At 40.9% G+C, this 23,322-nt stretch overlaps 1 protein-coding gene across 5 annotated transcripts in view; it reads right to left on the bottom strand.

Annotated features, from left to right (window-relative positions):
- Positions 1 to 23,322, bottom strand: part of KCNQ1 (potassium voltage-gated channel subfamily Q member 1) — a 481,025-nt gene that overhangs the window by 157,328 nt on the left and 300,375 nt on the right. For all 5 annotated transcript variants that reach the window (XR_013228284.1, XM_077321532.1, XM_077321529.1 and 2 more), the window contains 3 exons: positions 19,488 to 19,582; positions 17,478 to 17,524; positions 15,601 to 15,662 (listed from right to left, as the gene is read on the bottom strand). Coding sequence is in view for 4 of the 5 variants with exons in the window: in XM_077321532.1 (XP_077177647.1) it covers positions 15,601 to 15,662; positions 17,478 to 17,524; positions 19,488 to 19,582 (204 nt within the window). In the remaining variant the exon portion in view is untranslated. The remainder of the gene's footprint in view (positions 1 to 15,600; positions 15,663 to 17,477; positions 17,525 to 19,487; positions 19,583 to 23,322) is intronic.

The raw sequence follows: 23,322 nt of genomic DNA, 5'->3' as shown, positions 1-23,322 counted from the left end.
TATATAAATGCAATTAATAAATAGAATAAAACAGATATTTTTTAAAGGGAGGGAAAGGTGGGTGCAAGGGTGGGCACAGCACTGCATGTTTCTCCCTTCAGACTGGCTTGCCCCTTTTTGTGTCCTGATTTGCAGCGCAACAACAAAGGGGAAACAGGATTTTGTGATTTCCCTCATTATGGAGCAAACCAGATGAAACCTTGTGCCCACTTCTGCACAGCTGCAGGTTGCTGCTGACGTCATGAGGAAGCAGAACTAAACCCCGCAATCAATGAAAGGTTGTGCAGGCCCAAATTCCCCATGTGGAATTGGTCCATTTTACTTAATTGGTTCTATTAACTCAGTAAGATAGAAGAGTTCATGAAATCTGCTATAACTGTAACCCTACTCATATTATTCCTAGCAAACCCATTACAGCATCCTGTTGAGTATACTGTGAGTTGTCTTCAAATATCTGAATTCAGCCAAGTCTTAAAGCACTTGAAGGGTTCTATTGGCAATGCTATGGTCATGGGAAAATGATCTTTACTGCTATTAAGAACATAACAAAGGGTCTATAATGAGCCTGTGTATAATATCATATTTGTTTGGGCTTTTTTCTTCAGCCATCATCTTCACTTCCCCAAGCTCCTTCATGCATTTTAGACAGGAGAGTGTAATCAGGCTAGTAAATAGAAGGGAGCATCTAAATACAGTGATGTGGACATTTTGAATCATTTCTCATATCATAAATCAACCAGGTTTTTGAGAGGAAATTCACATAAATCCATTGGAAAGTATGAGGGGATATCAATCAAAGAGTTATAAATGTGTAACATTTAAGGGACTATAATACAAAGAAAAAGAATATTCCAAGGTAATTATGACAAGGATTCAGTATCTAGCTATTTATCTTGGATCTGCTTGTATAGAAACCTAAATAATATTTTTATGAGGGTATATTTCCCTCCTACTATTACTCTCATTATTCTTAGTGCCTGGTCTTCAAAGGGAATTAATTGAATATTCAGGATTTTTTTTAAAGGTACAGAACCTTAGTATAATAGAATTACAGTCTACTCAAATATTAATTGTATGCATTGCTTTACATTTATAGTATTATCTTCGTAATCTACTTCCTGCATTATGACATATCATGTCTTGGGCAGTTTTTTGTTTGAATTGTTCTCTAATTTTGTAGTCCTAGTACTATTGCATTGTTTATAGGATGTCTTATGCTGTTTGACTGCATTGTTTTCTATAATTTGTAATCTGCCTTGAGTTTCAATGATAAAAGCAGGCTGAAAATGACAGAAGTAAATAAATAAATAGGACAATACAGGTGAGCATTTCAACTCTCAAAGATGGAATCTTAAAAAGCATCATAAGAGCAACAGTGAGTTTGGAACCCTCAACAAGAAACAGGAAAGAACCTGGCAAATTTCCATAACCAGATTGCTCTAAAACTACCTAAAGCAAGATAATGTGGCAAGTTTGTCTTCATCTCTTTCCTTCCCCTTGGCATTTTACTTGCACTTCAGACCTCATTCTTTGAAGATGCTATCTGACTAATTAGAAAGAGGCACAGGGACCCTGTATAGTATAGAGCACTTAACTAAGGAGATGTGCTGCTTGACACAGCCAAGAGAACCGTGACAGGTTTGAGACATTTCCAAGTATAGAGTTCTTCCTACCATACTTTTTTTTTTGGTGGGGACCCTCAAAATTATTCTGTTAACTTTCTTTAATGTTATTGTACAATGTGCACATATAGGATTTATTAGGCTTAATTTGTAAGAAGAGACTCCTTTATATCAGGGATGCGTCAACTGTAATGGCTCATTTTACTAGCAGCTGTATAGCCAAAGTCCAATGCCTGGCAACAAGAATCGAGCTAGTATGCCTTAGACTATTATGTTAAACCAAACACCAATTAAGACCAAAGTTCTTGGACATCACATGTAGAGATCCAGAAGTTCTTTGGCTATTCTGACAGTGTGCAGGAGCTGTTATAAGAGCCTGAAACCAGTCCTGCTTTCCCTTTTTGTCCCTTTAACATCCAGTTAAATCGTAATTGGCCATGTGACTTCTGACTGGAGAAATACTCACACCACACTGGAATGCCCCCGAACAACTCATCCTTGTCTTTATCTATGTTGTATTTTGAATTCTGAACACATATTTTATATAATAGATTAGAAGAACTCTTGAAAACTGTATCTATGTCCATAAACATCCACTAAAGAGAAGAAAAGAGTCTAAGGGTAAAATTATGGCAATTTATTGGGAGGCTACGAATTTATCTGGGTTAGGCACAGAGTATATAATTTTCATTTTATGTTGCAATAAAAGAAAGCCAGCTTGGTGTAATGGTTAGGACTGCAGACGTCTAATATGACGAGCCGGGTTTGCTTCCCCAGTCCCCCACATGAAGCCAAGCTGGGTGACCTTGGGCTCGCCACAGCACTGATAAAGCAGTTCTGACCGAGCAGTAATATCAGGGCTCTCTCAGCCTCACCTACTTCACAGGGTGTCTGTTGTGAGGGGAGGAAGGGGAAGGCAAATGTAAGCCTCTTTGAGACTCCTTTAGGTAGAGAAAAGCGGCATATAAGAACCAACTTTTCTTCAACATTTGATTACTTTTTTTTGTCCTGTGACAGCTCATTGGGTTTGCAGAAGTCTGAGCTTCCACATTAACTTTTTCTTAAGTGACCATATCCTATCCATCTCCTGTATTATGTAAAGACTAGTAGTAGAGCCCGCTGAAACCAAAATTCAGCGGGCGCTAGGGGCCTGGGGAGCTTTTTTCTCCCCCCCCCATCTTGAAAAAAGCTCCCCAGGCCCCGGATCGCCTTCCCTGCAGCCTGGGGAGCTTTTTTCTCCCCCCCCCCCCCCGATCCAGCAAAAAGCTCCCCAGGCTCTGCGAGCCGCGGATTGCCTTCCCTGCAGCCTGGGGAGCTTTTTTCTCCCCCCCCCCGATCCAGCAAAAAGCTCCCGAGGCCCCGGGGAAGGGGCTGAGCAGCCAAGCGAGCCGGCCAGCAGCCTCCCCGGGGTCTTGGGAGCCGTTGCTGTTTCGAAGTCAGGGGCCAAAGAGCATACCTTCGCTGTCGGCGGCCAGCAGAGCAATGGCCGCTGGAGCGAAGGTAAGCTATGGTGGGGGGTAGGGCGGGTTGGGAGGCGCTTCGCGCCTCCCAATTGGTTATAGTCTGGGAAAACAGCCAATCAGCAGCCGCGCTGTGCGCGGCTGCTGATTGGTAGTTTGGGGCTGGACTGACAAGCAGAGGGCCCAATCGGGAGGCGCTTTGCGCCTCCCGATTGGGCCCTCTGCTTGTCAGTCCAGGGGAAGGGGCCTATCGGCACGCTTCCTCATCCCGGACAGGGCCTGCCCTCGGGGCCCTTACTGTTTTATTTCTTCCGCTCCGGCAGGAGCGGTTAAAGATAATTCTGATATTATGCCTTCCATGGTAATCAGCAACTTTCAGTTCCTTTTTTCAAGATTTTTCATAGAATAAGATTCTATGGAAGGGACCTCCTGGGTCATCTAGTCCAACCCCCTGCACTATGCAGGACACTCACAACCCTATCATATTTATAGGAATACCGTAGAACTACCTTAGCAACATTAGCCTTAATATTCATATATGTGCTCGTGTAACTAGAGAAGCAAAGATTAATCAAACTTAAGCTTACTCTGAAAGATTATGTGATCAAAAAATTAGACAAAGAAAGGAATGGTGAGATGTTATGGCAATGAATTGTTTGTTTGATCATTTTATATTTCTCCCTAACTATTAATTCTAACAGCTGGAATCTACTTAGTCCTTAAGAAGAAAGATTTCTTTCAAGGGGTACTACAGTTTCTCACACATATAAATTGTTGAAGCAATTCTACTGGGGATGGTCTAATTCCTATTTATTTTGAAGACCAGAAATCACATGATTTTCTACATACGGTTCTTAAAGGAAATAATCTAAGTATTATGTCTGAAAATCTTGTGGGACATGAAACATCCTACAGTCATTCTGTCTCTCTTATACACACATATACATCAGTGCGTGAGAGAGGGACAGTAAGACAGAGGCATCAAACTGCAGAATAAAAGTCAGCGTCCAACACATTTATCACTTCCAAAGGACCTCTCTCAAAAAGAAAGGTGCACAAAGTCTTAGGTTAAAATACTGATAGAAAAATCAGGATGTACTTAAAAAAAAATCAAGTTAACTATGAGAAGAGGCCTAAACTGAGTCCAGGATACAACGCTGTAGTGGCAGTGTATCTGGCCTTTTCTCCAGAACTATTTTCTTTAGCTAAATCAACATGTTGGATATTCATGCAGATATTTATAACCTGCTTTTTTCCCCAATGAGGATTCATAGCAGCTTGAAACACCATCCTTCTTCCTCCATTTTATTCTCACAGCACAGGCTGTGAGGTGGCTGTGGAGGCAGAGAGGCGGCGCAGGCGGCGAGGCTGAGGCTCCGAGGAGGTGGGGCGGCGGTGAGGCAGTGGAGGAGCCTCCAATGCTGCAGGGGAACATGCGAGACAGCAAGGCGGTGGTGGCGAGGGGCTGCCGTAGGCTGCAACATGGCTGCAGCAGCAACACCGAGGAGTGCCAGCCCCAAGGTCTCTGTGCACTCACCCCTGCGCCTTGGCCATGGGAGGCTAGAGAGGGGCCGGGAGCCGCTGCGCCTGAGCCCCTGCTCCACTTGCTTTCCCACCGGAGCCCCTGACTTCCCACCACCTGCTGGGGGGCGCTGCCAGAAGCAGCTGCATAGTGCCATGCTGAGGGGAGCCCCAGTCATGGCGGCCGCTGGAGAGCTCCAAAGGTGAGCCGTCGGCAGGGTGGCAGGGCAGCCCCCGAGGCAGCAGCCATGGAAGAAGGACGAGCAGGAGCCGTGGCTCGGGACAGACTGATCCACAGACCAGTACCAGTCCCCGGACCAGGGGTTGGGGACCGCTGGTGTAGAGGACGTTTCCTTTGACTTTTGTTTGTAATGTTCAAAAGCTCCCAGTAAGCAGCTTTGCTTCTTCATTAAGTTCCTCCTCCTCACAATAACTCTCTTTGGTCTGCCTTTCAGCTTGTAAAACTGTAACTTCCATAGTTACTGATGGCTGACACTTAAAAATAATAGCATCAGTATATTCACATCTGTCTTGCAGCATGTCTCTATAACACCTGAATATCTTAAGAAAGTGCTAAATGTCTTAGACATTTCAGTTAATTTTATCTGATCAGCCACATCTACTGATATTGTTTCATCTTAGTATATTATGTGATGTAAAACATATTAAAATAAATACTCAGCTATTGATAAAATGTTCAGATAAATGTATCATGATTCTCATGTTCCTGCCCCAGAATATCTGAGGCTATAACTGATTTGTTCATGAAAGAGTATATGTCCCTCTAGCAGTCACTGAGAAAGTTAAATTCCATCTTTTTTCTAGGCAGTAATCTTATTATCTAGAAGTATTGAATAATTTTCTGTATGTTACATCCAATACATTTATATAATGCAGAGTAGCTTTATCATGGCTACCAACCCACAGGAACAACATGTGGGCTCAGTTCACAGTTATATGCTGCTTAAAAGCTATAGACTATAAAATTAAAATTCTGATTGACACAGTACTCTAGTTACAATTGAATGAAAACATTACAAATGAAGGGTGGATCTATCCTGTAAGATGATTAATCACTCCTACAATCATTGTATTATCACACTGTGTTACATCTTTCCCCCCACTATACTCAAGAGTTTCAGTGAAGAAAAGTTTCCAAATTCACCGCTAGATTGTGTCATCCTCTTACTTCAGTTCTTCCAAAAGCCATAGTTTTCAACTGATGCAAAGTAAAGGGCTCTGGTGAAGCATAGACACACATTATTTTTTACTTGGTTTTAAGTAATTTCATAGCATTTTAATTTATAATTCCATAGCATTTTAATGTGCAACATTGTTACAGTCTCCATTATCTTCTTCCTTACAACAAAACTATAAAATAAGCTGCCTCATTTTTAGATTTAAGCATAGGAAACTGAAGGAATGAGGGACTCAGACAGGATATAATTTCTGAAATTTGCTATCTCATCTGTTTCACCACTAACAGAAATTTCTTTTTATACCAGATATATTAGTAAACAGCACACAATAATTACTTGGTGGACAATATACTACATGAAAAAAATCTTCTGTTAAAAATGAAAATAAACAGGGAACCTTAGCATTTGGTTTCTACTGAATTCTTCCTTTTGCACAAATTGCAGTGGTTCCTTTTCCACAATAGCCTGAAGTTTTATGGACATAGATCAGCCTAGATCAAAACATCCAGGCATGTACTGAAGAATAAAAATATATCCTACAAAACTGGCCTTTATCCTTTCTAAAAATGGGGAAGCAACTTTAATTCCTTTTTGACAATATAGTACACCACATACTGTAAGCTGTGACAGGAATAACAATAAATTTGTACACTGCTCCTCCCCATCTGGGCTTGGGGGTTGGTTCTCCAGCCATAGGATCTCCATCTTCTGGGAGCTGAATTTCAGACAGCTCTGCCAGAGCCATCATGCCATAGCTTCCAGGCATCTGGCCACTGACACTGGAAATCACATAACATCAGAGTTACATAACAGGAAGAGGAGCCAGAATCCCTGAACCTGGCCATGTTCAAATATTTTCTTTTACTAGACAACTTCTTTTTGGCCTGCTGTTGCTCCTTTCAGTGTTTTGCAAAGAGAAGTGGGGAGTCACAGTGCTTTCTATGCATGCACACCAGCAAACCAGTTCTCCCAAACAGAAACAAAAATGGCAGCTTGGTTTGTACTCAAGTCCAGGCAGGCAGGGCTTTGCAAACCAACTAAGTGTCTTGTCCAACAAGTTGAAGACCACTGCACTAGATGTAGAACCTCATCTTTTCAAGACCAGTATCTGGATATGGCTTGAGAAGCAGGGCTTGCTCAAGCAAGGAAACATTTTTGAACATACTTCCCTCTCCTGCTTTCTCCTTCCCCCTAGATGCCTTTCCTTTTTGTTTCATTGTATTATTTATTTGCATTTATATACCAAATATATATATAAATATATATTGCAGCTCAGGGTGGTTTACAGAAAATATTAGATGAGTAACAGAGTACAAAGTAAGTTTGATAACTGTATCAACAATCATAAAATCATCATCAATCATAATGTAACAGTGACATTACGACCGCAATCCCATAGAGTGAGCTGGATAAGAGAGGGTTTTGAGGGCCCAATAGATGTTGTCACTGGCCTTGACCAAATGCCTGGTGGAAGAGCTCTGTTTTGCAGGCCTTATGGAACTGTGATAGCTAGGACAAGGCCCAGATCTCTTCTGGGAACTCATTCCACCATGCGGGAGCCAGGACAGGGAATGACCTGGCCCAAGTCAAGGGCAAACGTGCTTCCTTGTGGCCAGGGATCACTAGCTTGCTGGCACTGGCTAAGTATAGTGCTTTCTGGGGGGCATAGGCAGACAGATAGTATCTCAGGTACCCGGGGCCCAAACCACATAAACATCATTACCAAGACCTTAAGCTTGATTCAGGATACAACTGGTAACAACTACAGCTGTTGGAGCATGGGCTGGATGTGGGCCCTCCAATGTGTTCTTGTGAGAACCCTGCCTACTGCATTCTGGACCAGTTTTAGTTTCCAGAACAGAGATAAGGGTAGGCCTGTGTAGAGTGAGTTGCAGAAATCCAGTCTAGAGGTTACCGTTGCATGGATCACTGTGGCTAGGTGTTCCGGGTCCAAGTATGACACTTGGCTTGGCACAGGTAGAAAAATGCCAGCCATGTTACTTTTGTGATCTGCGCCTCCATAGACAGGGAAGAATTTAGTATCACATCCAGATTTCTGGCGGAGTGAGCCACTGATAACTGTACCCCATCCAGGTTGGGTAGTCACACTTCACCACTTGACCCTTCCTGCCCAGCCACAGAACCTCCACTTTTGAAGGGTTGAGCTTTTTAGCATTAGAAATGAAAAGCTTGCAGTGAATAAATCTTTTGTTACTTTGTTTTACAATTCAGATATAAACTTGGCTATAGAATAAGTGTATAAACAGAAATCAGAATGTTGCTGTGATTGTATTGTGAATCGTTTTTAAGCATGTAGGGGATTTAAAAAATGTTTTTATGTTTTAATGTAAACTGCCACGAGCCGGCCTGGCCGTGAGTGGCGGTATATAAATAAAATAATATATAAATAAATGACTGTGTAGAAATATGTGAAGAACCAGATTCAATGGCCTTGATATAAATGTTAAAGTACTGACAGTGAGCTGCAGTTAGCAAAATCATCATAAATCAGGCAGATTCTCAGAAAGGGCTCCGTAGTTCACTTTGGTGATTTTACTGAACAACAACTACCTATTCCTTCTGAAAGTGGCTCACTTGACATCACTTAACATGGCATCATACCTTTTACCTAAGATACAATTAAATTCTCACTTTGTTCCCACCCTGCTTTTTTGCTTTGCCCAAGGATAACAAACCCAGCTTCATTTTACACAGAGATTATATGTACCAGGACAAAAGCATCAGTCACTCACACTGAAGGCTAGTATTTCTGATATTTATGTGATACAAAGGTGTCAAGAACCAGTGAAGGCAAAAGAAAAAAGAGAAAATAAAAAGGGAGATGGATTTCACCCTCTCTAGAGAAAACCTCACAGCAGCACAGAGCCTTTGCTCATTCTGATGCAAGAAACAGACCAGACGTAAGAATCTGCTGACAGGCCTGGACTTAGGCTGAAGGGTACTGTTGTATATAGGATCACAGAATCAGCTGAAAGACACCAAGCCCCCAAATGTATGATTTCCTTTAATGAGGCACAATTTATTTACCCTTTCTTCCTAGAAGAAATCGCTGAAGCCTAAATCAGAGTAAAAGGAAAAATATGCCATGCCACCCCCTTCACAACAGCGGCATGGAACTGGAAATCCTTTCCATCAGCTGCAGCACCTTAGTTTGGTTCTATCACAGCCCTGAGAATTCCTGTGGACTTTCAAGCTAGACTATTCCATCCAAATACTAGAATACAAATATGACAATCTTACAGTCTCCTTCAGTAATTCCTGTGAGAGTTTTTCGTGTTCCAGAATTCTTGTGCTACGTTAACAATTTGTGGGATTTTAAATACTTAGAAAAACAAAATTGATTTAATTGTTGAAAGAGGGTTTTTTTTTTTTTTGCTTCCTCCCTGCAGACTCCATATACCAAGCTTGGTTACTTACTTCCTGAATGAATACAGGTTCCTTTTTATATACGAAACCTAAAACTCATTGGCAAAGTTCCAGATGTTGAATAAAAAGCTAAAAGCAGCTTCTAACCTGCTTCCCTGAGAATAGTTTCAGTGCTTGTATTTCTACAGCAAAATTTTTCTCTTCACTTTCTTTTTTCATTTACACATACATATGAAAATGTTAATCAACTCAAAACTTAGCATGACCAACAGGCAGCATTTATCCTCCTTGTTTTACTGGCAGTAAAAGTTAACAAGTTTAACAGAAAGCCTTCAGTAAGAATAGCAGATCTTATTCTCTTATTCCCTAATATGTAGAACCAAGCCATACATGTACAAAGATAGCTGTGAGACCTATTGCCAATTCATAGTCTTTCTACTTTTTATTCATAGAAACACTATGAATGAAGGTAAAGATGTTCATCCAAACTCATCTTTCAAGAGATGTGGTGTATCTCACTTCTCTCTCCCTTTTTGGAAGACTAATTGGTTACCAGAAAGGGAAAGAACTACTTAACAGACCTCAAAACAGATCACAGTCTTAAAAATTAGAACCACGTAATGCACTACCTTGTACAAATCTTGCTTCCATACTCTTCTTCCATTCCAGCAGCAGTAGTAGGCAGTAGTAGGCACTGCTATATGAAAATCTGAAAGCATTATTTGTTTTGTTCTGGTACAGGATCGGATATTTAACAGTATTTCTGTTCTTCCTAATGGAAATAGGAAACAGTTCAGACTGTCCTAATTACACTGCACAGAGAACAGTGTTATGAATTCATATACTATGTGTATATGGAAGAACCATGTGAACAGCTGTAGGATGCATGCTCATGTGGTATGCACATGTACACTTAGGGTTGGGGAGAAAAGAGCTCTGATACTAACAAATGGCAACCTAATACAGTTGATAAACTAGGCCAGAATAAAAACTGTAGGCATATCAGAGTGTTTTCCTGGCGGGTTGAATTGACAATATTTTAGTGTTGAACTGAGCTCAACTGACCAGTTAAAACAATGACAAGTGACTGTCTTCCCAATTTTCTTTCACCACTTCAGAAAGTCTTTAATGTTCCTTTTCTTTATGCCTCAATTCAGTTTGCCCTATTGACCTTTAACTTGAGTAATAATTGAACCTGGCAGGAGACCTCTGGGGATGAAACACTCTTATTTTCCAGATGACAATTCCTCTTAGCTTCTTTTTGCCATGCGAAGAAGCTCCTGATTGGCGTATACTAGGAGCCAGATGCTGGACTAGATGACGTTTTGGTGTGATCCAGCAGGGTTCTTAATCTACTAGGTTGTCAGATACCACCTTCAGACTTAAAGAGTCCTGCACCAGTTCATCCAGAGGCAATTCCAATAGCTAATTAATGACACTCACAAGAGGCTCTGCAGAAACTGCTTTCCCATAATTCTGCCAAGTGCCAAGCATGCTTGTCTCCATCCCTATTTTCACACCCCTGACATGTTATGACTACCCCTATTCAGCTTCACATGTAAACATAAATTGTGAAATGCTTTGCCAATCAAGTCTTGACAGATTATTGTCCAAATACAACCTAACTGAATTTTATTTTAATGATTCACCATATTAAAAAATAGACCAGAATCCAGCACTATAATTAAAATGTGAATTCAAGCCTTGAGGGTCACGTAATGGGTTTTAGAATAAAAATGATGTGTCAGTTTATTGGGATTACAAGAAAAAAAAATAAAATAATGCTTTGGGAAAGCTTTCTGGGAGGGTTTTTTTTTCTTATATGGTCCTAGCATATTTGCAACTCACATTTAAGTCGGTTGTATACAAGAATGGTATGGGCTTAGTTTCAAACCCTACTTTCCTCATCAATTTATTTTTGAAATGCTAGACAAATGCTAGACAAAACAGGAATTGTTGTGTTTAAAGGAATATCGACTCACCTCAGATTTTCTAGTCCCACTGCCTACTTGCCTACCTACAAGGTTGCAGACATAAAACAAGTTCCCAGAATAGCCATTCATCTACAATGCTGTTTATTTGATTAGCTAGTAACTTCCTAACATTTCCCACTTCAACGCTGTTTTTAGGGCTTGCTCCAGAAAATGTTGGGATACTTTAAAAATAAACGATTTTTTGTGTGTGCATCAAAGGATAAACATAGTTGCAGATTTGCTCTTTTGTGCAAATTTAAAATTTAAGTTCATCTTTTAGTCAGTCCAGGGGCAATTACAACTGTGCACCCCAGTGATTCTTTTCAGCTGATCAAATTTACATTTATGTAAGCTTTACTGGTGGTCTTCAAGCAGTGGCTGGATAGATACTTTTCATGGATGCTTTAAGTTGATCCTGCATTGAGCAGGTGGTTGGACTAGATGGACTGATACACTTACAATTCTCTGACTCTATTAACTAAAATAGAAGAAGACTAGGCTTTCTGTACCCCCACTTGAAGCAATTTCAAAGCAGCTTATGATTGCCTGTCCTTCCTTTCCCTACAACAGACACCCTGTGAGGTAGGTGAGGTTTAGAGAAGACCTGGAGAAGTGTGACTAGTCAAGGTCACCCAGGGGGCCTAATGTGGAGGAATGGGGAATCAAACCAAATTAGAGGACACCTCTTTTAACAACTACACCAAGCTAGTTCTCTCAAATATATAATCATCACTATCACTAAACATAATAAAGCTCAAGTTGACAACTCACTCCCTACCTGATTGGCCCTCCATGGGTGTGTGCTGCTAACAGAGAAAGAGAACATTCTGCCAAGGAGGCCAATCAATTCAAATTGCACTCTGCCAATGAGGGCCAATCAGTACAAATTGCATGCAGACAACTCACTCCCTACCTGATTGGCCCTCCTGGGGGTGTGCCTCTAATAGGGAGAGCACTCTTCCAATGAGAGCCAATCAGTTCAAATTTCACTCTGCCAATGAGGGCCAATCAGGTCAAATTGCATTCAGACAATTCATCCCTACCTGATAGCCCCTTCCTGGGTGTGTGCTGCCAATAGGTAGAGAGGACTTTCCCAGTGAGGGCCAATCATGGGGTTTATCTGTCCTCTTCTTCCTCTTCCTGCTGCTTGCAATGTGGAAGAGGTGCTGACCTTTCTGAAAGGCTCTGCGGCTGGTATGTGGTCTCATCCTGAGCCTCTTCCCACACTTCATCTCCCCCAGGCAAGGAAGCTAACTGCTTAGGAAGAATAGACAAGCTGCCAGGAAGGCAGAGACAGTCAGTATTTCAAAAGCAGAATGCCAAGGGACAGGCAGAATGCAAGGAATGTGTTAACTCAGTCCAGCGAGTCAAGGGTTCATTCAGGCAGTCCAAGGATATCAACAGAAGAAACAGTGAGGACTCACAGTATTCTGCAGTCAGTCAATTACTTGTTAACTTGGTGTGGTACATTTCAGACTGAACTTTCTTCCAGCACATAGTTGGCATTGCTTAACTGGCTCAGGTGAGCCAGGTTGGCTGACAAGGAATGGAGCTGCAGCTGGAGTCTGGGCAGGGTAATGAGGAGCTCCTGAAACTATTTTGGAATCTTAAGCCCTGGTTCCTCTGCAGCTCCATGCCCTCCTGTTGGTCAGAAGTCTTTGACCTGTCTTGCCCCAATGTCCAGATCAAAATCTGTTAGTAATATTTAACTTCTTAGATGGGACAAAATAGGTCTTCAGCCATTTTCTTCTTGCTTACTTCCACAAATATGCCTGTATACAAAAAATGAAAGCAACCCTGGTAGTTAAAATTGTTACTAGCTGGTTTCACTCTTGCTGCATTACTGCCTACAAGAGGACAAAGCAAGCAATACCCCTAAGGAATGTCAAGAATCCGATTCTTTTCAGATCAATGAAGTACATCTGAAGTATAACTTTTAGAGCATAAGTGTATTATCCCACCATCTTGCAGCCATTCTGCTGTGAAACATGTAATAAGGCAGGAGATGATCACTCTCAGACTGTCTCATGTGGCAACCTAACTACACTTTATAACTTCCTTCCTCTGTTTTTGCATCACAGGAATCTTGAGGTATGAATCACAGCCACACAGGAACAAATGCAGAGTTTGTGAATTAAGTGGCAGTTGAAAGATTAAAATAATCCTAAAATAATCAGCAATTGCTCCTGGATTTTAAGAAGTGAAGCAAGACTTCTGTAGGTCAAGAACACTACAAGCACAGGGAATAAAATTAAATGTTTTATTCCCAAAAAGTTATTTTAAAAATATTATATTTGGTATTCAGATTTCAATGGAACATCAACTACTATATTGCTGTTGAAAATAAGACTATTTGGCATGCGGTATAAAAAATAATCACACAACCTATCAAAACAGCCACACTGAACTGTCAAATAATTTTAGCTACAGTTTTTACATGTCTGAGAAAATTCAATAAAAGGAATATAAACAGCTTCATTTTTCAAACTTGCTGGGGTATGTGTAAAAAATTCTCAAAAATTTCAAGCATCTGTGAATTAGAGAGGTTTAGTTAACAAGAATATTACCAGTTGTGGTAGATATTACCATGAATCATCAGCTGCCTAACCACACAGCTTGGAAGTGAGTCACAATCTGCACAAGCAAGAACATCTCATTCAGTGCAATGGAAAAAGCTCATCACATGGAAAACTATGCATGCATGAGCTTTTCATCCATCCAATGAAATGAATTTCCACATATTGAAAATCACTGTGTTCAGAATTACCAAGGAGTTCCAAACTTTAACTCAAGGCTTTATATTTCAGATTAATTAAAAGAAACAAGATATTCTCAAAATAGGTATAAATTCAAACTGCAGTTTCACCATCACACAACCAATATCTTGGGCTGAAATAGTTACTCATTTGTATACAGAAAGTCCAAGTGACTTTAGTGAGATATATGAGCATAAAGTACTTTAAGCAGAATTGGAGTCATGAACTCCTAAATGACCGTTTATACATTGGGGACTTTATTGCCCCAGCTGCCATGCAGGAGCACAAATCGGGGGCGGATGAGGTGCACTGGGCCAAATGCTCCCCCGTGTGGGTGCAGGAAGAGGTGGGCTAACCTGCCACAACTAAAACTGCAGCCTGCAGCCTGGCATGAACCTTCCAGTGCATGAACGGTCAATGTGCTGACCAATTAACAGTATAGCAGCTCAACATAAAAGCCAGCTTTCTCTCTTTGGGTTGCTCACGTTCCTTTTCTGAAACTTTCCCCCCTTTCCTTTGGCCTTATTTGAGAATAGAATTAGTTTAGACCTCACTAGTTATTTCCAAATAGTGTTCCATCTGAAAATTTCAGGCAATAGTAATAAAACCAATATGGCAAGAAATCCAATCCAAGGCAGGCCATCTTGAGAATTCCAACACAAGAAGATTATATTGTGTGCCTAATCCAATGTAACCAATACGTTTCACACCCTCTATGAGTGCTACCAATATATTTGTTGTATATAGAAAACAGAGTGTCAGGTTCCAGTTGGCAGGTATTCCCCCTTTTAGCTTGCAGCCACTGTGATCCACCTGTCTCCTCACAGGGCTACACTGTAACAAAATGTAAGAGAGAAAAGAAGGAACTGGAGGAGAAAGGCAGAAAAAAGACTGCTGTAGAGCTGTGGTGCTGATAAGTGGAGGAGAAAGTTCAGCTCTCATTAGAACAAAAGCTCCTCTCAAACGTCATCCATCTTTTTTGCTGTGATTTTTTGCTGTTAGCAAATTTTTCAGTTGCTTTCCTTAAGTTTGTTATTACCTTCACTCCCTCTTGTGTTTTGTTCATATTTGATTGTAAGCCTTCTGGCACTAACTGTCTTTCTTTTAATTGTCTGGCTGCCCTAATGTAATGCATACTGCCCTAATGTAATGCATACTTCTTTCCCTACCATAATCCGAAGGAATCCAAAAGCTAAGCCAAAACAAACCAAGATGGATGAACAGATGCAGGTAGTGGGACCTATTATAATTCCTCTCTGCAGAACATACAACCTAGTAATCTCACTCTGCTATTACTGATCACAAATTTACACTGAGGAAATAAACCTTATAGCATATATACTCTTAGCATATGAGAAAATCACAAGCAATGCTAGTGCACTTGGCAGTGGTGTTAACCCAACTTTGCAGCTGTAGTAAAAAATACTGTATTTTGCACACACTAGTTCTCCTTTAGCAATGAGCTGTGATAAAATTAAGAGTCTTAGGAATTATCTCCTACGCACCCCTCCTGCACAAAACCACACTAGCTTTTCTTGAGTTGGCTTTCCTAGCTCATACAATGACTGATTACTTGATCCATTGTCCACCCAATATCCAGCCTAACATTGCATTTCAAAATCGGAAGGCAGCATATGTTGTCCCGCTGGGAACGGCACAGTTCCAATTGATGTTAGGCTTACCTTGTCTTCCACTCTGTTCAGCCGGGCACCAACTGTATTATTCCCCCGGTCTTTGTTTTTTTCTACCCAGAAAGAACATTGTCAGATGAATATCAAGTGATTACAATAGTATAGAATTTAGCCACAACTGTTCATTTAACCAGAGCCATTTAACTGAACACTGCTTACTTATGAATAAACTTTACTTGGTAAGAGCAGTTTAAACATACCCTTTTAATAGCTTTTAAGTACACAGCACATTAAGATGTCATATTATAGCTAATATCTGAAGAATGACTCTACAGCTAAAATTATACATTTCAGTTAAATTTAAAGACAAATGTAGCTAAAAATACATATATCAGAAGAAGAAGAGTTGGTTCTTATATGTTGCTTTTCTCTACCTGAAGGAGGCTCAAAGCGGCTTACAGTCGCCTTCCCTTTCCACTCCCCACAACAGACACCCTGTGGGGTGGGTGAGACTGAGAGAGCCCTGATATTCCTGCTCGGTCAGAACAGTTTTATCAGTACTGTGGCGAGCCCAAGGTTACCCAGCTGGCTGCATGTGGGGGAGTCCAGAGTCGAACCCGGCATGCCAGATGAGAAGTCCGCACTCCTAACCACTACACCAAATTGGCTCTCAAAAAGCATCAGGAGATGGAAACTCACAGCCCATGAAGAAAACAAAGTTGCACTTGACTGCAATTACTGTTCATCAAGTATCATTTATGCAGTCACACATGGAGCTGTGCATGAGCAGACCTGCCATCAGAGAGGTTCTTACAGCTAAAAGCCTCCAGGGGTTGTTGTGCACCAGAGCTAGAAACTTGTTCCCACCCTGGGGTCATATGCTCCTGCACAACAGCTCCCCTACCCTCGGTACCTCTAATGCTGCCAAAGCCAGAGTATACAGCGGAACAGGAGGGAGGATATGAGGGCCCTTTCATGGACACAACATCATCTGCTGGGGTTTAGACTTGCAGGAATACCAAGACTCTGCAAGGTGAAGAGATCAATTAAGTTGATCTGCCTCTATAGCCTGATGGATCAGATTGGTTTTCAGACAGCATTAGGGGATCTTTCTGCTGATATGGTTCTCACTCCTGTTGGTATCCTGATTGACCTCTAGAATTAGGAAATGACCCAGGCAATTGACATAGTTGCACATAGGCATCTTCTCTCAAACAAGAGCTCAGGCAGCACCTTAATTTACTGTTGGGCTGTGGATAAGGAAAAAGGGAGATGGCTAGATAGTGGAGAAACACTTAGTTTGAATTTGACAGAGCATAGACTAGAGATTATTTTAAAGCCTACTCCATGGTGATGGTGGTAAATAATATTTCTCTGCCACTACTTTATCCACACAATAGAAACCTGTGGAATGCTTCCAAGAGGTCATACAATTATAGGGTTCCAGGCTATAGGAGGAAATGGACTGCTTTATAGCCCTGTGTGATCATTTTGCCAAGCCCTTCAAAGATACATTTTTTCTCATCTGTTCTGACTTAGACTCTACATTCTGCTAATGTAGATAGGAATAGATGATAGGAATGGATGGTCCTAGTTGTGTGAGATACTCTTCAGCTTGTGGACAGGGTTTTGGAAGTTTGAGGCCTCCTACCTGCTTGTGTGACACTTGCTGCTCCTAGCTCCTTAATCCCCCCCCCCCCCCAAGGTGGTTTCTCTTGCCTTAAAGCAGATGGTAGTGTGTTGACTCTGAAAGAAACCTACTCTGGACCCATCCTTTGGATGGCACTTTAAATATTACTAACAGCAAGCTATTTATTATGCACATTATAATAAGATTTGGACTCCTATGCACTTGTGCTACAGAGGAGCACTATTTAACATACAGGACATAAATCCATGTTTTGTAATTTTGATAGATGATGATTTACCTGAGAGGGAAATAAACAATGACGGTTTCCCTATAGATTGATCCAACCTGTTAGAAATAAAAAGGTGCGTCAATAAATGGATGAAAGCTTTCTCAAATTATTTTGTGACATTTCCAGTACCATTATATGACAAAGATGCTCTTACATAGCTACTAGCTCATTTGTAACATTTGTCCTTTTTACTGCGAAAGTTAAGGTGTCTGATCCACACAGTCTTTGTGAAGAAGCCACCCCCTCACTAATACTGCCGTGAGCTAACTCTTCCTAAAACTGTTCATTGGCAGAAATTCAGCTTTTTATGAAAAGGATTTTTTTTGCAAAACTCAAATACCTAAGTAAAAACAGGCCTTCTGGCAACAATACCACAATTTTTACTGTAATATATAGTGCCTACATAATACAATGCATTTATAATAGTGAACAAGTCTTATGTAGCTAATATCACTATGTGTGTGTGTGAATGATACAAGAAAGCCAAGTTCTTTCAAAAGTTTTAGCTTATTTTCTTCCAGCTCTCAGCAGGATATCCTTCAGATAAGTCAGCCAAAAATGTGATTTTTGTAGTAACTGCATTTTTAAACAAGCCAGTTCTAAAATGATTTACTCTGATAGTTATTTCTTGCCCTATCCAGAAGACTTAGGGCAGTGATCATCAGCCTTTTTGAGTCTGTGGGCACCTTTCTTATTCTGACATAGGTAGAGGGAGCAAGCATAAAATGGCTGCCACAGGAGATTATGATGATGATGATGATGATGATGATGATGATGATGATTAAATTTAGATTTCTAGCCCACCACTCCCAATGGCTCGTGGCGGGTTACAACATATGGAGCCAACCACACAGAGAAAGCCCAAGTGCAGAGGAAAATAAGGACAATAAAACACTATACTGGAAAAGAAGGGGGACTGAAACTGAAGTATACACAGTGGTGGCAGCTGCCACTAAAATGATATTTTAATTGGCACAGCCAATTAGATCTTCAGGGGCAAATCAGAAGCCTTGCTGGGCAAGAGCCCCATGCAACTGCACCCAGTTTCTAAAAACACTGGGTGGGACCCAAAAAGATGTTGGTGGGGACCATGTGGGCACCTTGACATAGAGTGTATAAATGAAACAAAACTCCTTTGCATCTGGAGTAGAGAGAAAATACTCCAAGTCCCATTTTAAATCCTTTTTCTATTGACTTTTAACTCAACCTTAGCACAGTTTTGTTTCAGCCCAACTTTGTTCCTCTTCCTTGCCAATGGATCCAGAAAGCTGCATAGATAAAGGTACTCAAGGGGGAGAAGTGATGGGCTAGAAGGACATGTCCAGCCCTTTCTTTGCCTACTGATTATGTCTAGCAACTCTTATCCCTAACACTGTATGGCTTATTATGCTTATGCTTATGCTTATTATACTTAGATTTATTGTCCGCCATTCCCAGTGGCTCATGGTGGGTTACATTAGTCTGAATAAAACCCCATTAAAATCCCGGACATAAAAACATTACAATCCAAATGAACAATGTAAAGAAAAGAATGGCAGAAAAAATATTTAAAATCTCCCAGTAACTCAGACAGGAGGTGGGAAGGGGGAGCAGATAAAACCAAGATGCCATACACACACTATCCTGGAGTGGGGCAAACAGATCTTTCTTGTTGTGTCGGCCTTAACCATAGATAGTCCTGGTGGAAGAGCTCTGTTTTGCAGGCTCCTTTGAGTGGATAGCCTGTCAAAATAATTCTCATCTACCCATCTCATAGGATTCTCTAGCATAGCTTCTCTCTCCTCAAATTCCTTTCCACTTCTATTTTCTCCTCACCCTATGCACACACACACTCCCTTATATGCTTACAGCTCCTGTTCTTTGCTGCATTTCTTTCCATAGGTACAGATCTTCAGCCCTAAGATAATTGATAATGATTCTGTTTCCTGGTTAGCAGGCCCATACTAGAATTTGAAGTTGCCAAAGGCCTCGTTTCTTGCTCTTATTTAAAAATATTCATACTAAGATTCTATCTCATACCTTCTTTGAAGTTCTTTTATTCGCACCATTAAGTTGAGATGACCCTGAGAATATTGTTCTATAACATCACGTACATCGTAAGGTTTTCTGGCTTGCTGTAAAAATTCAGAATGAAAGAGTTGTTAAAAATATAATAATATACCATGGCTAATGGGATGAGAATGAAAAAATGTGGAATACTTAGGAATCAGCTTTCTCCTATTTCGAGAACTTAAATGGGAGAAGTGACATGGTATGATCTTCTAATCTGAATGTTCAATTCTGGTCATGTTGTCATTACTTGAATAAAAATATACCTGAAAATACCTTATTTGTATATTTCGACATGTCGAATTTATGCGTATATTCAACATGTCGAATTTGTCCAGGAATTTTTAAGAACACTGGAGAAATGGTTCTGAAAAATACCACATACATTTGAGATTTAGCAGGATAATTTGGAGCAGCATTTGCAGGTGCCAGGGGACTGTTTTCCTTTTCCTTTTTCCACCTTTGTTTCTGTATCTCTGGGGATTTGTATGTGTGTCTCAGGATAGCTTTCAACCACATTCTGTCAATTTCAAGAGGGTCCTCCCCCTTCGTTTGCTTGGCTCGCTTCAGATAATTCAGCCGAAAATGTGATTTTTGTAGTAACTGCATTTTTAAACAAGCCAGTTTTAAAATGAGTTACTTTGATAATTATTTCCTGCCCCACCCAGAAGACATGGGGCAGTGATCACCAGCTTTTTTGAATTTGTGGGCACCTTTCTTATTATGACACAGGTAGAGGGAGTAACCATGAAATGTCTGCCAATCTGTGTGTGTCAACTTCACTTTTGTGCATACACAGATCGGAAAATACCTGCCATAAGCCTGCTTGTCAGGCATTTGCATCGTTCAGCAAGAGTCTGATTAGTTCTGTGCTAAACCAAACACAGCAGTTGATCGGCTGGCAGAGCAACTGTAAACAGGTCTCCTCAGAATCCTACTCAGGTATATTCAATGGGTTTATTGTCAGGAAAAAGTTCTTAGGATTGCACTGACAGGCAAGCATAATAACTTAGACTGTTGAACATGGCTGCAGCAAAATCTGCAGCATCCCCAAATCATATATGATTTAAAATAGTTTAATTAATATTTGACTCAGAAATCTATCAGTTAGAACTCTCCCAGTTCAGAAATGGCACTCAACATCCATTTCTAGTTCAAAATGATTTTCAGTCAAACTTTTAACAGAAAGTATATATTGCTCCTCAAGGTCAATTCTTTTCTCCCTACACAGAGAATCTTTAAGCTTACGGTTTACAGCCTATGTCTTCATAAAGGTAAAGGTATCCCCTATGCAAGCACTGGGTCATGTCTGACCCTTGGGGTGACGCCCTCTAGCGTTTTCTTGGCAGACTCAATACGGGGTGGTTTGCCAGTGCCTTCCCCAGTCATTACCGTTTACCCCCCAGCAAGCTGGGTACTCATTTTAACGATCTTGGAAAGATGGAAGACTGAGTCAACCTTGAGCCGGCTGCTGGGATTGAACTCCCAACCTCATGGGCAGAGCTTTCAGACTGCATGTCTGCTGCCTTACCACTCTACGCCACAAGAGGCTTCATATAGGCTTCCAATCATTCTAAGTGTGGCCATAGAATTGTTTGTTTGGTGTACACAGGTCTATTTATGTAAACCCCTCTCCCATTCTAAATTGTTTTGGGTACCTTTAGGAAAAAAGCTAGGTATGAATATTTAAATAAACAATGCATAAGCACATCAATTATAGATACTGTGTGAGTGTGTGGGGGGAAAGAATTGGTTAGGTAATCATGCTTACTGAAGGTAGAATAATGCCCCCTTAGCTACCATCGTGCCCTGAGCCTCTATAGAAAGGGAGGGATCAAAAGTCACCCCTAAATTCATGGCTGATGGTGACAGCTCCAACTGCCCCCTTCCAGGCAAAAGAGACATGATTCCTGATCTGGGCCCCTTCCTCCTCAGCCACAGGATTGAGTTTCAGGTGGCTCTGCTTGGAAATATAGGCTAGCTGCACATCAGTGGCCCCCTGTGCCATGTCTTATTATTTTCCATGACCTGTGGCTTCCTTTATGCCCCCCTTTAGAAATATTGCTGATTATGTTAAACAAAGTTGAATATTTTGAATAACAGACATGACAGGTAAAACAGAGAACTGCACATATTAAATATGCATTTAACTGAAGTATGCTGGCTGTTTTCCATTTGATTGGCTATATGTGCACAGTTTTTCCCTTGGAGTCAAGAAAAGAGAGGGAAGTTCAAGCTACAGGAAATTCTGAGGAGAACCAAACAATAGCCAAGTGCCAGTGCGTGCAACATTCTTTGAAGTACAAAGAACTTTGAACTTTCTTGTTTGACAGAGAATCCTCTGAAGTGATTACAGAAAATTACATATACAATTCCTCACTGATAGCAAGGTAACCAAACTATGTATAAAGAACAGCACAGTTTGCCGCAATGCTTTGAAATACAAAGCTATAAATACATCAAGAGCATCTGGTGACATCATTGTAAGCCACAACAGACATGACGGTTACTCTTGTCATTGCTGGAACCCCAAACTATATTTTTAGGCTTGTCATGTTCAGCAGTTTATTATTTATTTTATATAATATGATGATGAAGTAGATGGTTGCAAGGAAACCTTGTTATGAACAACTGGTGTCATTAACAGAAAAAGTACATTAAAAAAAATGATGCCATTTTAAGTAACATTCAGCTGCTGCTGGGGCCAAACTTTGCAGATCTAGCTTCTGTGCCTCAAGGCACAGGATCAGACAGTAGGCTTAAATTCAAACAAACTGTTTTGCTATCCTTTGCAAAAATTTACTTTTGTCCTTCTCCCAATCTTGTTAAATGTGGCTTCTGTAAACTGCGCTTTATTCTCAAAGGATTTCCTGATGCCCTGTTCCATACAAGTGAATGGAGAACAGACCTGTGCTCTGTTCAATAGCATGAACTGAAGAAAAAGAGCCTGCAATCAGGGAAGGGGAGGCAGTCCCTTCAAGCCATGTTAATTTCCCTGAATTGCCTGAGGCCCTTGGATTCTGCCACATCTGGAAGCCACCACCATTGTTTGTTTTTATGGGGCTGGTGCAGCCCTACTCTTACAGAGAATTCAATTTACATACTTAATTTTGCCGGTGCTGAAAAGAACCTAAGGCCAACTCTGTATGAGGGGAAAAGGCTGGGAGGGTGGTCATATGGCAGTGTGTCTAATCTCTGCTTCCACATGATGTAATAACCACCCTGCCCCCCCCCCAAAAAAAGGTGGAACCTATCTGCCTTGGCTGTATCTATCAGGACACATAAATCCAGGGCCCATTGCGGTAAAAGGCCCCTGTGGGGACACAGGAAGCAGCTGGTGCAGAATCGACCTGAGAGAACAATGGTGGCTTTGATCTTTAGCAGGTTGGCCACAGGTAGATTTATTTACCAGCACAAAACAATCCAAAAAGGTACCTAGCTTACCAAAGATGCCATTTAGAAGATTTGGAATTTGATTAACCAGATGCCATTTGAGAACCAATCTTCCTGTTTCTAGATGGATATCCCCCCCCCCCCCCCGGATTAATCTCTGAAGCCTGTAGCTCACATACCATTCTTCTTATTACCTATACTTTCTCTATTATAAATAACACAACACTTTCATTGTACAAAGATGTCTTCTCTCTTTCTGCATATGCTCCAATTTCTTATGTTAAAAACAAGTGGGAATGAAGAAAGTACTATTTATTTCCGCTCTTAAAACCACAGTAAAATGTCAGTGATGTCATGATTCAGAAGGTGATCTTTGAGACAATCATATCCAAGTTACTATAGAGATTCTAAC

This window comes from Paroedura picta, chromosome 2 (genome assembly GCF_049243985.1).
Source record: "Paroedura picta isolate Pp20150507F chromosome 2, Ppicta_v3.0, whole genome shotgun sequence".
Classification (NCBI taxonomy): domain Eukaryota; kingdom Metazoa; phylum Chordata; class Lepidosauria; order Squamata; family Gekkonidae; genus Paroedura; species Paroedura picta.
This window is presented reverse-complemented; position numbering and strand designations above follow the sequence as displayed.